Genomic DNA, 17,890 nt, shown 5'->3' with positions numbered 1-17,890 from the left:
AGATGTCTGATAACTTGCAAAGCTCGACAACTGTTTGAAACCGATCATTCGATTAGCGACAATAATATTTCTGAAACCGAAATCTGTTCACTAAACTTTTCACCTCGATCAAAATGTGTTTGTTTTAGGAAAACCATCACCAAAACACAGAAAATCGTAAAATAAATCTTTGCATTGCTCTCAAGTAAATGCCTTGAGCCATTTTGCCACCGATTTTTTTATGTAACTCTAAAATTGACATACATTTGCGAACCTTCTTACGATAGTATCATCACGGTGTAAAGTTCTCTTCAGTATGAATGAATCGAAGACAAAACTGAGGTACGAAAAACTTTTTTGTAAATTTTCTTGTAAGTACACTTAAATACCGAATGAACTAGAACATCGTATTTGGATATTCAAAAGCTTCTCAAGATCTCCTTTGTCAAAGATGAAATCCGAATCCAAAGTGAAGACAAAGCTACAAGAGTTTTGTAAATAGGACGGTAGGTATACACACAGTTTTCGCGGATTTTCCATGCTGATAAATGCCATTTTATAATTGTTTTTAGTTGTATATATGTATAAATAAGTTTATTTTCCTGTAAAGATAGTTTAAGTCGTTTATAAATAAATAAAGGGAAAATAAATATTGATATTGAACATTCATTCTTGTGTGAATAAAGTCAAAGTAACAATCAGTCTACATTTACGATTGCATGCGCATTTTCATTAAGAGGTGAAGAAAATTCAACTGCAATCAACAAAATAGGTCTTGTTTATGTGATGATAATCTGCCTAGCCTTTTCCCAACTATGTTGGGGCCGGTTTCCAGTCTCACTGAATGCAGCTGAGTACTAGTGTTTTACAAGGAGCGACTTTTTTATGTGGTGAAGGGACAAATAAGCACCTAATGGAAAGCTATTACCTATCGCCCCTTATGCCAGAGGAGTCGATAGTATGTAGTATGTTACCAGCCTTTTAAAAAGGTGTCTAATCTTTTCTTGAAGGTCTAAAAGGAGTATTGGTGCTGAGATCCAAAAAATCTAGGAAAGAGCAGATTTTTAACAATAAATATTGAATCATGGTAAAACGCGGCGCAGATTGACATGTAAAAAAGTCAATTTTCCGTGACAATCGGTGCGTGAAAATCACATTTGAATACTTTCAATTCATTCCCTATTGAACGACTACGCAAGCATGACGCAATTGTACGTCATCAATTTGGTAGACCTGTCAGGTTGACTAAGTTTTAGTACTTTATGATATGATAGAATAGCTTTCGACGGCAGTCTCACCCACATCCCGTGAAAACTACCTCGCACACTGGAATAAGAAGTAGCCTAATGCCTACTTCGATAAGTGGGTTATCCACGAAGGAGAAAAGACTAGCGGAGATGCCCTAACGCAGGTAGGTCACGCGCCTTCAGGTAGGTCAAATACGTCACGGCAGGCGTGGCTGGACACCGCCCATATACCGTCCTTTACATCAAACTGACATCTTGTCATGGTTGTATTTTTACCACAATTTCAACAGATTTTATTTGTTACTCGATTAAAACGATGAAATGCGCTATCATTAATTGTAGAAATTGCTCAGGATCCAAACTCAAACATACCATAGGATAACATTTCACGTGTAAGTAATATTTTAGCTTTAAAACATATTTTTTGCTAGAGACATCTGTCGTCGAATAGCTGCATTTCTAGAACCTCTAACAGCCAGTTTCTTCATCAAAAGTTAAAGCCAAAGTAAAAGTCAAAGTAATGACTAAAGTTAAAGTAACGGTTAAATTCAATTTTTCTATGAATTTTGCTGTCACTTTAGCCTTGAAAAAACGATTTTGACCGTTACTTTAACTTTAGACAATACTTTACCTTTAACTTTTGATGAAAAAACTGGCCGTAAGTGAATTTGTATTATTTTCGTATCAATCTTGTATCAATGTATATTATTGGTACCAATTTTTGCCTTAAAAAGCAGCTTCATTTTTCCTTGCATCCTACAAGTTTTTTATAGATTATTTACAAACCAAAACATATGATATATTATCATGAAAATTTAATATTATAAAAACACCATCTTTCGGTAAGTAGTCGACTTACGTATATTTGAAGTAAAATTGTGTTCATCAAGACAGAGAGACCCGTTACAAAATTAAGTGCTACCAGACATCGAAAATGCAATCACCCATTCTTAAAAAAGATCTTATTTAAAAAAGCTGCAATTATCTTAAAATTAATCATAACTCTAACTATGTAGATTTATTTATATTCATCACTAGCCGTTTTCCCGCGGTTTCACCCGCGTACCGTGGGAGCTACTGCCCGCACCGGGATAAAATATAGCCTATGTTACTTGCATATAATATAGCTTTCTAATGGTGAAAGAATATTTAAAATCGGTCCAGTAGTTTTTAACCGCCGACGCAAAAACGACGGGGTGTTATAAGTTTGACGTGTCTGTGTGTGTGTGTGTGTGTGTATGTGGCATCGTAGCTCCCAAACGGATGATCCGATTGTAATGCGGTTTTTTTTGTTTGAAAGGAATGTCATTCGGGAGTGTTCTTAGCTATGTTTGGTGGAAATCGGTTCAGGTCTTCAAGGTCATCAGCTCGTTTGATAGGTGTGATAGGAATGTTACACGCTCAGTTACTTGCAAGCATATGTGGGATCTGAAATTTGAAACACTAATGTCTTCTGGAACCACTGAGCTGGTCTGCTGTTAGGGCACGAAGATAGGAGACGTAACCCTGAACTGCCTTTTAGTAAACGCATCGAGTTTGGACTCGTTGAATTTGTCTTGACGAGTCCTCTTCATGTTTCTAATTGACGAGAACCTGATGCTGGAAATGGGATGTGACGGATGAAACCCTGGAATGCCGGAATGAAACGGATAAACCGATTTATATTTTTGCTGAAAATCTAGTATGACCAAAGGTTAATCTTTATTGTTTCTCAATCTGTGCAATTCTCCCAGAGCCAGTTTGTCATGAGGATTGTTAAACAGCTTCCTTTGGCCGAGATCAAATTAAATGAAAGAAGGAAAAATTAAGGAGCTCCTTCAAAAAGCGTGAAATAAAATTAAATTATAAATTTAAAAAAACCCCCGACCCAAAAAACTACGCAATTAAACCCTATAAAAAGCAAAAAATAACTTTAAACACTACGTAAGTACCAACTAAAGCATGTCAGACTAAACTAAATTTTGACGTGTCGGGGGACCGCTTTTTACCTTTAAAAATACTTACATAAATCAAATGATACCTACCTAATTACAACATTCGTATAAAAATACACGTATGTTACTGTTACTGTTACAGCCTTTTTATCGTCCCACTGCTGGGCACAGGCCTCCTCTCACATGGAGAAGGATTGAGCATTAATCACCACGCTTGCTCAATGCGGGTTGGTGATTTCAGACTTTATAGTCCAGGTTTCCTCAAGATGTTTTCCTTCACCTTTTTATCAGCCATTGGTGTCTAAGTATACTTAGAAAGTACATACAAACTTAGAAAAGTTGCATTGGTACTTGCCTGACCCTGGAATCGAACCCACACCCTCATACTCGAAAGGTTGGTTCTTTACCCACTAGGCCACCACGACTTGTACACGTATGTAAACACAATTATATACAAAGTTATAAGTAGTATATATAATGTAGTAGTATATAATTACTTCTAACGTTAGGCTAATAAATTAGAGCGGTCCCCCGACACGACAACATTTAGTTTAGTCTGACATGCTTTAGTTGGTACTTACGTAGTGTTTAAAGTTATTTTTTGCTTTTTATAGGGTTTAATTGCGTAGTTTTTTGGGTCGGGGGTTTTTTTAAATTTATAATTTAATTTTTTGAGTTTATCCATTACAACCAAACAAACAAACAAAGTTTTCCTCTTTATAATATTAGAATAGATCAGCAATGTTTTACATAGGTATATCTCTCTTGCCGTACATACTTTTTGAATGTACCTTTACTCAGAGCAACATCCGACTCACATAAAGTCTGCTACTTATTTAGTGGATGCGCCGTTATGATACAGTTGTGAAAACTCTAATTTGATAAACACTGTCCCTATAATTTTAATTCCCATTTTTCTTGGTGAATTTCGTAATGTGGCAACATCGAAAATAACTACAGTCATCGCAGCACGGTTCTAGAACAAATAGAACGAATTTTCGTGCTTGTGATGCCATAGTGGCTAGTAGACGAACTAACACAATGCCATAAGTTGATACTTAAATTACACCATGGGGGTATTTTAGACCCGTGGTGAATAAAAATGATTTTTCATCGAGTCTCCGTTTAATGGTTCCTAGATACCTATTTCATTTCTGGAGGAGTAAATAAATTGTTGTGGGGCAAGTTCTCTGCACAAAATAATACTTATATAACAATTAATTTTCTAACTTTTTTATCTCTCTCTTTTTCTACGTTTATTTCAAATGAATGCTTCTTTAAACTTTCTAATTGAATTACTATTTTAAAAGAATTATTAATTTTGAATATTTACTTTACTTTTGAGTACGTCACTAGTGGTCGATGTTAGTTTAGGGTTAGATTTAAATCATCCTATTCCACACTATATAGATGGATTTACAAAAAATGGGTGGCTTCCCATAAAAGGCGAATAAGGGTGGAGCACGGGTGGAGACAGTAACGTTCCTCGTCCCCGGCTCACCCGAATTTTGGCGCGCTGCTTTGTTAGGAGATTTTTCGTTAGGGCATCTCCGCTAGTCTTTTCTCCTCCGTGGGGTTATCTAACACCGAAATATGTTTCGAATCGGTCTAGCAGATTCTAAAGTAATCGCGTTCAAAAACAAACTCTTCATCTTAAGAGGCTGACAGCACCCAAAACACTCTTTCTCACACTCTCGTTCCTGAAGCCTGAGAGAAGCCTGTTGCGTTCAAGATGAATAATTTTTTTCGCCGTCAAAAACTGCATCGATTTGGCCAAAAAATTGTTTGAGACAAGCCAGTTTGGGCATTCAGTGCCTTAACAATATTAGTAAAGATGTCATATGCTCTTGACCAGCTCTACATGTTCAACAAATCGCCCAATACTTTCACTGCTTCGAAATAAGGTCCTAGTGGTTATTATTCAAAAATCCTGCAACCCTAATTTATTTATTCTTCAACAAACATTAGTAAAGTTCAGTGTAACATGTCATAGTTTTCACTGCATTTACCTAGCTGATCAATAAACTGCGACCTTCCGCCCTAGCTAGCCAAGTAAATAGGTCATTTCTACTGGCGTACGTTTGTTCAAATGTTACCTTACCTTTTCCTCATTAGTGAAATAATTAGTTGTACATTTTTTATGTTGTTATTGTAGCTAATGAAACAGGTGAAACAAAGGCCTTATTTATTCGTATCGTTTTTAATTATTAGTTGTTATGTCGGATTTATCGAATAAATACTTTTCCACGTGAAATAAACAGTTTTTACGAAAATATAGTTAGACTGGAGCCCAGAAAGAGCTTAGGAAAAGGCTAGGCAAATGACGAAAAAATAAATGCTTAACAATATTGATTTTAACTTAAACATTTTCCGCTAATCTCGGTCATAAAATGGATAAAATCTTAACAGGGATCAAAGACGCTTTAAGGATCAGCACTTCTTCAACATCAAAGTTACAAAAAAAAACCCTTAAGCCCTTATCATCTAGGCGTATTTTACACAGCTTTGATAGAATTTGATCTTATCGAAAATCAGTGGGTTATGTGTAAGTATGTTGCAGTTTTTATGGACATCTACAAAAAGGTAGATAAAATATGTAATCAAAAAGAAGAATAAAACTATTATTTATTTACGTATTATTATGTTAACACACATAAGGACTACACACCATCTATGTAGAGCAGTTTCATAAAATTAAATCGCTTGTCCATGTTATCTAATACTGGCAATAGAGATCGAGTAACTTCATTATCTGCGAGATTTGTTTATTTACCATTGTGTAACGTTATACCAATGACGATGTAACTTTCAGATTTAACTCAGTTCATCTGCCTAACTTGTGTTTTACAAGGAGCGACTGCCTATCTGATGTCGACCAAGTTACCCGGGCAACCCAATAACTCTGGGTAAGAAGTTGGTTCTTTACCCAATAGGCCACCATGACATTTAACTCAGTTAAACAGCAATATCTGTAGGATGGTCAAAATACTGATTTTCAGCTGCGTCCGATTAGAGTGGAAGCCGTCCCCAATACAGTTGGGAAAAGGCAGATGATCTATATGATAGTCAAATTGATTCTCAGTCAAATCCGGCTATATTTTAACTGATTTTCAACCAAATTCTCACTTCAGCATTTGAAAATTATTTCAATGAATTAAAAGTCCAACTTTCGCTTTCCATTTCATGTTAAACACACCACTAAAAGTAAAAAACTAACTTATTCACACGTACGTTTCTCCGTTCTCATTTGTAGGGAAACGCGAAACTATCAATTCGTTGCGCGTACGCATTGGACATGCTTCACAATGTTCTGGTCAGCAAACACCAATGTAATTTGCGTAACAATTTACTTTGAAACTCTTTTGGCTATTTGTAGGTCCTTGTGTGCTACGGGATTGTTCGAAAGAGTTACCGCGGCCCTGGTACATAAAGGGCTTAAGGTACATGATGGGTTTTAGTCAGCAAGTGTCTGACACTACCTCACGCTGCTAACCCACAGCGGGAGGGGTAATTTCATGATTTCCCATAACAAAGTCGATATCTTGTGTTAAACTTGCCATTTTACCAAACTCTGTAATGATAAAAATGGTAAAATTCGAGTTGGACTCAAAACTGAAGGTTCCTATACAATACCTCTTATTAATAAAAGTAAATAATTTTATTCCAAGCGTAAACAAAATCAACTCGTTACCTATTTCATTTCAAAAGGTACTGTTCGCTACAAAACGGCAGATAGCGGAAAATACGCAGAGGCGAACACGAATGATACACAAAGACAGAACAACTATGGGTACCCTACATCAGTTAGATCTATATAGAACTCTAAAAAACCGCCCAAGTGCGAGTCGAACTCGCCCACGAAGGGTTCAGTACCATTATTTAAAATGACGAACACGTTTGTTGTACGGGAGCCCCCAAAATATTTATTTTATTCTAGTTTTCAGTATTTGTTGTTATAGCGGCAACAATAATACATCATCTGTGAAAATTTCAAAGCTCTAACTATCACGGTTCATGAGATACAGCCTGGTGACAGACGGACGGACGGACGGACGGACAGAGGAGCGAAAACAATAGGGTCCCGTTTTACCCTTTGGGTACGGAACCCGAGATAATAATGTACCGTCAGCATAATATCGAAGTAGCAGCTGCTTACAAACCCACCACGCATGCGCTAAATGAAAAATTCAATTTTCAAACGAAGGTTTTAGCTAAATGAAACCTTCATGCCTGTTAGGTTTGATTGAATAATACAATTCCATCACTGAATTTAAATGATATATTTATACAATTTGATTGAAAATAAACGTTTTTAGCGTATTTTAAAATTGTCTCTTTCTCCTAAAAAGACAAAGACGAAGGTACCTATTAACGAAAGGAATGATGAGGATGAAGGTATATTTTATTGACGGCAAAATTGGAAATTATATCTCGATCTGTAGCAACCGCTAGCTAGATGATACATAGTAAACATTACATTTGATAAACGGAGTCAGGTACCTCTCCGGAGGCTGTAACCCAAAAGGGACCCTTGACGTCATTTTAATCTAGGGACGTTTAAGCCATGTCATTCAAATCTCCATATTAAACCCTCTAACGCCCATCGTCCTACATTTATATTCCTAATAGTTGATTATAATCTACAACCTTCCCCTAAATTTTCCGTCACGAAAACCCACTATTCATATCGAAAATTCCAAACAAACCTCTTTATTCCGTGACCTATTTCAAGATGAAAAGAGCGCCACGAAACTCATCTGCAAAAATAAATAACTTGGCCGCTATTACTTAAAACCGAACAATGAAGAATAAATAATCTGGCGAACAAACTCCGCGACAAGCCTGGTTAAATTTTAACTATTAACGTTACAAGTTTACAAGGCAATCACGTAATTAAAAAGTTGGGACGACGACGAATAAAGCTTTTAATTAATTATTAAAATTACGGAAAATGACGTTAATGGAATTATAGTTCGGCCATTCAGAGAATGCGTTCCTGACACGTCGCGATTGAACTGACGACGTAACTTTGCAATGGCGTTGCAGTTACGATAAAAATATTTTTGCTGGTTGTTTACCGTTTTAACAATTGAGGAGCATTAAAACAACATTATTATATCAATAATCAATGAATGTAGTTACGTCGTCAGTTCAATCGCGACGTGTCAGGAACGCATTCTCTGAATGGCCGAACTATAGTGGGACATGTTTTCGAGCTCAGGAAAAGCCTGGTTGAGAATTTCCAACATCGGCAGATTACCTGATTCATTTACCTACGCGAAAGGAGATTTAGATTTTGCGAAAACTGATGAAGCTATGCAGGTGGATTAGACGCACCATTAATAGTCTGGCCTTTAAATTCCAGCAATGACAGCCTTAAATAAAAGGGCCGAGGGCCGACGAGGGTCCTAACTCGGTTCCTAGGTCGAGCCTGTTTAGAAGCTTTCAGATTGTCTCTAGACTACCAATCAAGAACCAGGTATTTGAAAGCCGCTTATGCGCCGGATTTTCCAAATCATTGAGTTTGTACTCGTAGGTACATCTAAACAATTTGAAATGCTTGACAAAGTAGCGACTATTTTTATTTTCTCACAAAAAAATACGAAACGCTGTAGTGGAATAAACTCAATAATTTACATACAAACGTGAAATGTGAAGGACATGTCTAAATACTGCAATTATTATATATCAAAATGGGAAAAGGCTAGTCAGATGATGATTATTTTCACGAAATGCCTACAAAAAATATATTATATGTTTATAGAATAGAATAAATACTGTTTGTTGCATGATACTACCACAGACAGTTCTGGTCTGATTGCTAGAATTAAATACTGCATTTTGTTAAAGATTGATAATATTAACACCTATTGGCAATGGTATTGAAAATAGTTTAACAATACAATAACATAAGACATGAATATTATTTGTATACCATCTGCATGAAGGCAACATAAACACTATTGTAATTCTCTTTCTGACCTCGGGACTACAGAGTCCCGGATTTTTGGAAGGCGAACGTGGGGCCGAAGCCAACACGCTGAAGCCCTTTTGAGACAACTTTAATGAAATGGTAACACAAAACCGGCGATTATCCCTGTATACACTATAGAAATGTACCCAAGGACAATCCCCGGTTCTGTGCTAAACTATTGCTAACTATGGATGAAAACTACTTAGGCTATTGTGATGGGATGCTAATGGACTAGGAATGGGGAAACTACGGGAACTATGGCACCTGCCGATGACAATGTATTAAATACATGTTAAAATGGCAGGTGGAGACTCGCCAACTCACTTACTGGGCCCCCGGGAATCAGTCACTGAAAAGCAACAAGAGGGCAACAGGGACATGAGCGGCTGAGAAGGGTGAGGATACCTCGGCGGACTTTAAACGCAGATCACGCGCTCCCTGTGGGTCCAGCATCACCGGCCCACTCGCCACTTACCACGAGGCACCTACCCTCCGAGCAGGACTAACCTTGCTCTAGCGACTCCACTCTGACCGGCCGATGAAGGCAAGCCAAGAGGCGGGAGACCTATCCCCCGTCATGCTTCACTCCGGCAAGCCGGAGATGGGGGACAGTATACTCTCCCTGGAGCACTCGGATATATAGCCCCGCGGGGTCGCTACTCCCCGTCATCCGCCTCAGATGCCCTGCGGGGCTATTGTAATAATTATTAAATTATTACACCTACCATAGCTACCTCCTCTAGCTACGCTATTACTTAATGCATATTTTTTCTTAAGTGATCATTGTAGAACAAATTATTGATAAATATTATCAAATGAGAATACTTCTGTGGAGATGTTTAAACTTTGTAAAAAAAAACATTTTATTTGTCTTTGAGTACAGAATTTTGGAAACTTTTCAATGAATGCTACCAACATTTTATTTAGATTTTATAGTCGTAAATAGTACTGTGGAGCATGGTTTTGTTTAAGAATTGTTAAAATAATAAAGACAAACATATTGCCTCAGTTTTTTAAAATGCACAGAACATTTAAAAATATGTTATTTAAGTAATCTGGGTGCACCCGTAAATCTTGAAGGTTTGTGTAACCCATTTTAGGTATTGGCGGGTGGCAGAAGTGTGGTAAGAGTATGAACTATGTGCATACTTGTGTGCATAATTTTGTTGGGAACCTCTATTCTATACAGGAAAACCTTGTAAACCTCAATATAGTCTAGTAGGTTTTACGAGGGCTGTGTCAAAGAGAGTAGCTTTACTTTAGTGTTAAGGCAGATAAATAATTTCATCAAAAAGTATGTCTATAATATGTGGTCTATATTAAAAGAAAAGTTTGTATTAGCAACTGCAAAGATTTTGATAACAAATTCATCAAATAGTAAACAATACTACTCGAATACAAGTTCTAAAAACATAGATGCAAAATATTTTAAATGAATAGACAATAGGTTTGAACAGTTGAGTCATATAAATGTATGCATTTGTTTTTACTGTGCAGGTAACATTTTCACTGACTTTGTGACAATACTTTTTTATTAGTTGTTGCTGTTGTTGGCATTGAAACTGTTTTAAGGGAATGTTTCAAATATGTAGAACTTTGATAAATAAATATTGATTGCCTTTGTATTTAATATTATTGAAGACAAGCTGTTTTTCCACAGTTTACCCATGGCCCATGGGAAGCACAGCCACATATCCGACAGAATATAACTAATGTTGGAAGCTACCCAACAGCAAAATATTTTTTTAAATCAATTCAGTAGCTTGGGGCCTCTAGGGCTCAAACACACAAAAAAATCCTCTTTATCAAATTAATATACATAATATAAAAGTCATCATCATCATCCTCCGAGCCTTTTTCCCAAACTATGTTGGGGTAGGCTTCCAGTCTAACCGGATACAGCTGAGTACCAGTGCTTTACAAGAAGCGACTGCCTATCTGACCTCCTCAACCCAGTTACCCGGGCAACCCGATACCCCTTGATTAGACTGGTGTCAGACTTACTGGCTTCTGCCTACCCGTAACGACTGCCAAGGATGTTCAATGACAGCCGGGACCTACAGTTTAACGTGCCATCCGAAACACAGTCATTTGGTGTCTAAGATATACTTAGAAAGTACATACAAACTTAGAAAAGTTGCATTGGTACTTGCCTGACCTGGAATCGCACCCACGCCCTCATACTCGAGAGGTTGGTTCTTTGCCCACTAGGCCACCACGACTTTTTTTTTTTTATACATAATATAAAAGTATTCACATTTTAAAACTAATCATTTTATTTATTTTAGGCTAGAGATAGGTTGTTGACCCATGACTCTAGACAGTAAAATATTGAATTTTGTTACCAGATGACAAGTATTTAAGAAAGATTTTTTTATTTCATTTATAAGAAATTTCTAATGTTACAACAAATAATGTTGAATGCAGTCCTTTAAAATAGGTAATCTTAGTGCAAACAAGCCCTTTGGTTTTGTTTGGTTTGGTTGCAGTAAAAATGAGTCATTTCAACAACAAGTTCTGTTGTGGTTTAAATTTTAAAAGTGATGATCAATAATAAGAATATTATTTTCTGACCTCAATGATCACCTGACAATTATTTTTCCTTTTATGCTTTGATTCAATTTTTAGTATGTCTTTGACCCATGTTATGCCAGAGCTCTGAGAAATTTAGATAGAAATATAAGAATTGTGAACACAAAATAATAAGACAAAAGGTGTAATTCAAAGAAATAAAAAGTAGTAATGTCTAGAGGAGAAAGTGAGAGTGCGAAATTATAATACGCGCACGAGAACCGCATGAATCTAGTTGGCTACGTTACAAAGACTAAACGATCCTAATTTCAGCCATTAAAAATGTGAATGACAGCTGAACATAAAATTATGAAGAAGTCAATCGAAATACGTCTAGAACTAGAACGATCTAGGTCGTATTCCGCGCATACGTAGGACAAAACAGCCGTAACTAATGTAACGCGCTGAATCAGACCCCTTTCATGCAGCCCGTGATCTTCACACAAGGTATCAAAGGCACAAAGATTATAGAACATACGCTATGACTAATCTAAACATTAAAACGCGACAAATCAATAACATCTTATACAGTACACAAACAAAATCAATAATTTGAACAACGAACTAACCACACTGGCGGTGTCTTGGCTGTCTAATGAATACTTGTCCGTTTCCTTCCCGTGGTGGTCGTTGGAGAAATTCTCATATTTGCGCGTAGGGCTACTTTTCATCGTTCACACAGTGCCTCACAGCTTAGGCCTCGATAGACATTTTCACACCCAAGAAGACGACACGAGCAATAGCAACAACGAATGAAAAATCACTAACTAACAGAAAACAGACAGCAGAGCAGCAAGTAAACTGACAAGTGACAGGACACAGCGGACAGCAAATCTGACGTATACATTGACATTAGAGATGTACTGTTTTCATATTCTATTTGATAAAATAAGTATTCGTATCAAAATATATTATCTACTTATCTTCTTTGATATGTTTTCTAGATAAATTAAATTGTTAATTAATTATAAAGCAATTGAATTCAGCTACAAAGCTAAAAATATAATCCAGAGTAACGGAGAACAACATGTTTAGCACTATGGCGCGTGATCAGTCCTAATTTATAATTGTATTTCCGGTATTTACATACTATTATTTATCAACAAGCTTGTAATTAAATAAGAGGAAACCCTAGCACTGTTTCTATTATAATAGGTATATTTACATAAACAATCTACAATTTAGTTCCAACATTTTATAACCTAACAACATAACGCAACAACTTCTAATTGAACATCTGATTGGTACTTACATTTTTCTGATCCCACGAATCCTCCCACAGTTGAACTGCTGTATAATCATTATTTGTTTCATTTTTGTAATTTCTACGGAACATCTGTAAATCAACACCATTTTGACACTGCAATTTTATTTTCATTTTTACCTACATTGTTCTTGTAAAAAGATCGTATATCATCAATATTATAAGCACACCAATCACAAGATTTTAAGATTATTTTTCCAATAAATTATTATGTACCTACTTAGTATTTAAATAATGTTTTTGCCTACTCACCTAAATAATTAAATAGCTAACTAACTTCTATAACATAGTTACGCACAGGACAATAACATAACCACGACTGAATTAAACTATTAGGTATCTAACGTGCTTATCAGTACGCACGTAAGCAGTTTCGTAGTACTAAATGAGATAATTCATACATTGCTAATTAGCTTATCGCGATTTCGCAAGGGTTTTATGTAAGTTTTATTTCAAACCAAATGGGTTTTATAAGGAAATATTTTATATTTGAAATGAAAACATGTATGTTTCTAATATTGTGGATGAACCGGAAAATATTCTTATCTACCCACACGTCATTTTTGTGATCGTGTATTCGTAATGCCGATACGTTTATAGATAACAAAACATCTCTATCAAATACTTACATGTACGTAGTACATATATATCGATGCTTACATGTAATAAAATATATAATTTGAACAACTTTAACAAAAAAAAAACCTTACTTTACTCTCAATTTCTTATTATCTATGGATGGCCTATAGCAAATATGTGTAACAGAAAATGAAATGGTCTTGCAATTTGGCTACAAAAAAGTAAATCACGAAAAATAAAAACACAGAAACGATTCTAACATGATTTATTTAAATATTGCCTATAAATAAAATTTACAAAACGGAAACTTCTTGTTCTAGGCCTTGAGGCCAGGTTGTAGTCCAAAGCCGGGGCCTGTGGGTTCCTCGGTGAGAGAAGTAAGACCTCCCAAAGGTTCTGATGCGAATCTGCCGCTCCTGGGAAATTTTAATTAAAAATGTTAGTATGAAAAATATTGCTTTATGAGGTAAATATTTTTTCACAAATACATAGGTATTTAAAAAATATTACTCTGCAAAATAATTCAATCTTGTTAATTACTGTATTTACATTGATTTTGGCAGTAGTATATTTTTAAATAGATTGGTTGAATAAAGTCTTATTGCTCAACATTATTTTAAGTATATGTATTTAGTTAAGAGCTTACTCAAATCGAGCTATAGTTCAGTGCACTAGTATGTGAGGCTAACTAAGTTACTTTATATTGGAAGTTATCATTTTCTTAAGTAGATGTTATGTTTTATGTACGTAAATAAAAATGAAATAGAAATAAGATGTTGTTATTTTTCTTAGTCATTAGTTGACTGAAGATGTGAGCTACTATGAATTAAAAATATGTAGTTTTACCTAGGTCCAGCTTTCGGTTTCTCGTCCCTTTTGAGCTTTTCAATAATCTCCTTTGTGTCATCTACTGACAGGTCTTCCTGCAATGTAAAAATTGTCATTACGATTAATAAAATTTGTACAAGCTACATTAGGCGAAGTTTAACGTGAAGCAAGCTTTTATACGTGGGGTCAATGAGTGCCGTTCTAATGCTCATCCTCAAAGATAAACAAATCCGACTTTACACTGCAGTTTCAAGTTGCCTTAGGAAAAAGGAGCAATCACTGGAAATTGCGCTCCTCTCTGATGCTTTGTCAACACTTAATATGAAATCTAGGCAAAGGTATTATACTGCCAAAGTCCAGCTCGGCCTACTGGGTGACCAGCTTTTAACGAAAACTACAGCTCGGTCTAGCCATATCATAGTGTAAACCATGTGTAGTGGGTATTACCTGTGTGTAGGATAGAATAACACATTTAGACCTTCATTGAAAGACCCTTCCCTTTTGCAAGTTTGCTTGCATTTTCATCAAGAGGTGTATACTCACGTAATAATCGTCGTTGACTTGAATCATAGGAGCATTGACGCACGCGCCAAGGCATTCAACCTGGAATAAAATTAAAAATGTGGTTAGTTTTTGGCTTTTAGGGTTCAGGCTTCTTCTTACCAGCAAAAACACATAGAAAGTGGTGAAGAGGGAGTGTTTTAGGGCTGTCTTTTGTTTTCGTTTTTGGCGTTCGAAAAGTGCTGATTTATCTGCTTAATTTGAATAAAAGTTTTAAGTTTGAGTTTCATGATAAACTAGGCAGAAGTAGCCTTAAAAAGGTTTAGACAGACTTATCAATTTGTGCTTTTTATCTAGGTTTGGTCATGAACAAGGAATTTAAAATTAAGTAATATTATTTTTCTTACTGTCTTCTTTATCTGCCAAAGTTTCACATTAACAAACGCTTTTACATTTCAATGTTTTGGCAAGAAAACCTATAAATCTTCTTGTTTACTTCATGTTTATTTAGGTACGTGAATGCTGTCTATTTATCTACAACTACATAATCTATTTTTTTGAAAAAATATCACCTCAGAAATAGAGAACTTGCCGCAAGGGCTGTTTCCTCCAACATGGCATTGTGTACCCTCAGTCAGGGCCTTCAGGATAGCATCAGAACCTCGGAGCCAGCAGGGAGTTGTCGTGCAAACTTGGATATGGTATTTGCCGATTGGTCGTCTGGAATTTGAAACAGGTTATTTTTACTAACTTTTTTCAGATCATTCATATTCTTAGATTTAAAAAAAATATCTCCAAATCATTCTTATTTATACTGAACTTAGAAATAAGTACTTTTAAACCGTTTTGACTAACAAAAATATAAATGTGCATAATAGAGAAAAAAATATGTATCAAGTGCACTTCATAATGGTCTGGACTATGAGAATGTGAATTAGAGTGCACATGTGTTACATACTCTTATGCATTAAAATGTGTCATGCACAGCTGGCTGATCTCCTTTTAGAACAGACTCCATGGCCTACAATCGGCCAGGATGCCATTTCAGTATTTGTTCAAGGCTGTGTTAGCTAGCAACCTCTTTGTTCAAAATAACACCATAAGAAATAGATTAAAGTTTAAAACTCACCTAATAAACATAGTGTAGAACGTAGCAACCTCATAAACTCTCATGCGAGGAAGTTTGAGGATTTCGGCTACTTTATGCATGGCTGATATCGGCAGCCAGCCTCCAGCCTGACGCTGGGCTAGGTCCAGGAGTGGGATCATGGCACCACGCTTGTGGCCTTCGGGATAGATTCCTAGTAAGGCTTCCACTCTCTGGAACAGAGTTTATAGATGTTTTAGTATTGTTACTGTCAACTTGGTGTAGGAATTCCAAAAAAGGTTGATACAACATAGTCCTAGGTTGTTAGAAAAGAATACAGCTAGTTTTATATCTTCTTAGTCAGTAAGTAAATACTTATCTTACAGAGTTGGTTGACATTTAGATAATTATTAAACGAAATTACACAAGATCTGTTAAACGTAAAACCTACTTGTCAAATAATTGTAAGTCGTAAAAAGCTTGATAGTGATTTGACTTTTTATTAACTTAACCTAAAATAATAGTAATTAATTAAGGCCAACACAAATATTTATCAAATAAAAGTGTTGCGAGCATTTCAGACATCATGAAATGCCATTCTTCTGTCACTTTTAGTCAAATTTTGAAATAAGAACAGCGAAAACTGGAATAGCTAATCAAAACAGATGACTTTCGCTTACCTTCTTGTTGGCCTCTGAAAACTCGAACGGGATGTCAGGGTTGTCCTCAGGAGTATCACGATGGACGAACAGACTGTCATGTTGAAGAGCTGAGCTGGTCTGAACACTCCTGGATGCAGCACGCAACTGGAAATACGAATACAAATCACTACGTTCGAATCGCACAAACGTCAAAACCTTATTATATAATACGATTGTTTACAGCAAGCACTATATTTGTTAGATATTTTAACTGCCATACCACGCCCTGAACTCCAGTCCTCAGGCTGGAAAGCATGGTTAATGTTACACAAATCTGTGTTTAGAATTTTATTGAAATAATATTGCGAAACACTGTTCGCCAACACTTTGGATTTGTGATTAACTTCAGCACAGTGTTATCAGTTTGACAGATTCATTCAGAAACTTTAACATTAGTTTCGCTGTTTCGGTCAGATAATATCAGTAATGGGGAATTTCTCATGGAAGATTTGATCATGTTTTATTTATTCATCTTTATGTACTTGCATTTATTAGTTTTATATCGAAAATTTTATATAATTTCGTAAAATTTTAATGAAAATATGGTTTTGCTCATTTTAACGAAAGTTGTGAACGCACGTTTATCGTGTGTGACAAACTTCGTGTCACTAAAGAAAATTGGTTGTCAAAATTTATGCAAAAATAAACCTTACGACCTGAAAATACAGGGTAGATTTCAATACCATATATTATCCATCATTGTAATGGAAAGAAAACAAAAACGTTTTTGTATTTTCAATTAAAAATATTATAAAATAACTAGGTTGATATTGCTTTAGTCTTGAAATGGCATTTTTCGCGTCGATCAATAACGTTTTTTTTCTGTAGCTACGTTATGATTAGTAAAACGTAAGCGCCTAACAAAATTCTCATAGTACGATTCTTTTAAACGTGCCTATACTCCGTTTGTACAGGCACTTAATTAACCTTTATTAAACAATCTTATAACTTTTTATTTTAAAACTAGGTTTATAATTATTAATTATACTAGGTTTAATAAATGTCACTAAAAATAAAATTATATGTATAAATTATTCAAATAACTGAGCTATAATTTTCAGCAATCGTTTATTTTTTAATATGTAAGAATTTCTGTAAAAAGTCCTACTTATCCTTGTAAAGTAAGATTGTTAACCTTTAGTTAAGTGCCTATCTATTCAAACGGAGTATGGGCTCCGATGACAGAAACATAATGTTATAGATAGAGTGGTATTATTAAGTACTT

At 35.6% G+C, this 17,890-nt stretch overlaps 2 protein-coding genes across 4 annotated transcripts in view; both read right to left on the bottom strand.

Annotated features, from left to right (window-relative positions):
• LOC124635036 (calcium-transporting ATPase type 2C member 1) overlaps positions 1-13,347 on the bottom strand; it is a 56,064-nt gene extending 42,717 nt beyond the window's left edge. Inside the window, exons 1-2 of one of the 3 annotated variants that reach the window (XM_047170792.1) lie at positions 13,222-13,347; positions 12,958-13,041 (exon numbers count right to left, since the gene is read on the bottom strand). In XM_047170792.1, the coding sequence (XP_047026748.1) occupies positions 12,958-13,041 (84 nt within the window). In that variant the 5' untranslated portion in view covers positions 13,222-13,347. Of the gene's footprint in view, positions 1-12,274; positions 12,489-12,957; positions 13,141-13,221 lie in introns of those variants that run through there. The other 2 variants (XM_047170790.1, XM_047170791.1) reach the window with 2 other exon arrangements.
• A 449-nt stretch (positions 13,348-13,796) lies between these two features.
• Positions 13,797-17,043, bottom strand: LOC124635037 (NADH dehydrogenase [ubiquinone] flavoprotein 2, mitochondrial). The gene is made up of 7 exons (XM_047170794.1): positions 16,886-17,043; positions 16,645-16,770; positions 16,007-16,197; positions 15,450-15,597; positions 14,920-14,979; positions 14,395-14,471; positions 13,797-13,964 (listed from the first exon to the last, which is right to left on the bottom strand). Exons 1-7 carry the CDS (start codon positions 16,919-16,921, stop codon positions 13,865-13,867), a joined length of 738 nt encoding a protein of 245 aa, XP_047026750.1. The 5' UTR covers positions 16,922-17,043; the 3' UTR covers positions 13,797-13,864.
• Between the last annotated feature and the right edge of the window lie 847 nt (positions 17,044-17,890).

Source organism: Helicoverpa zea, chromosome 12 (assembly GCF_022581195.2).
Source record: "Helicoverpa zea isolate HzStark_Cry1AcR chromosome 12, ilHelZeax1.1, whole genome shotgun sequence".
Taxonomy (NCBI): Eukaryota; Metazoa; Arthropoda; class Insecta; order Lepidoptera; family Noctuidae; genus Helicoverpa; species Helicoverpa zea.
This window is presented reverse-complemented; position numbering and strand designations above follow the sequence as displayed.

What these genes read in the sequence shown, in the direction of transcription:
- LOC124635037 (XM_047170794.1), bottom strand. Translation starts at nt 16,921, where the DNA reads ATGCTTTCCAGCCTGAGGACTGGAGTTCAGGGCGTG. An exon ending in AAGTCAACGACGATTATTAC is followed by an intron (nt 14,472 to 14,919) that starts GTGAGTATACAC and finishes TTTACATTGCAG; the next exon opens with GAAGACCTGTCAGTAGATGA. An exon ending in AAACCGAAAGCTGGACCTAG is followed by an intron (nt 13,965 to 14,394) that starts GTAAAACTACAT and finishes AAAATTTCCCAG; the next exon opens with GAGCGGCAGATTCGCATCAG.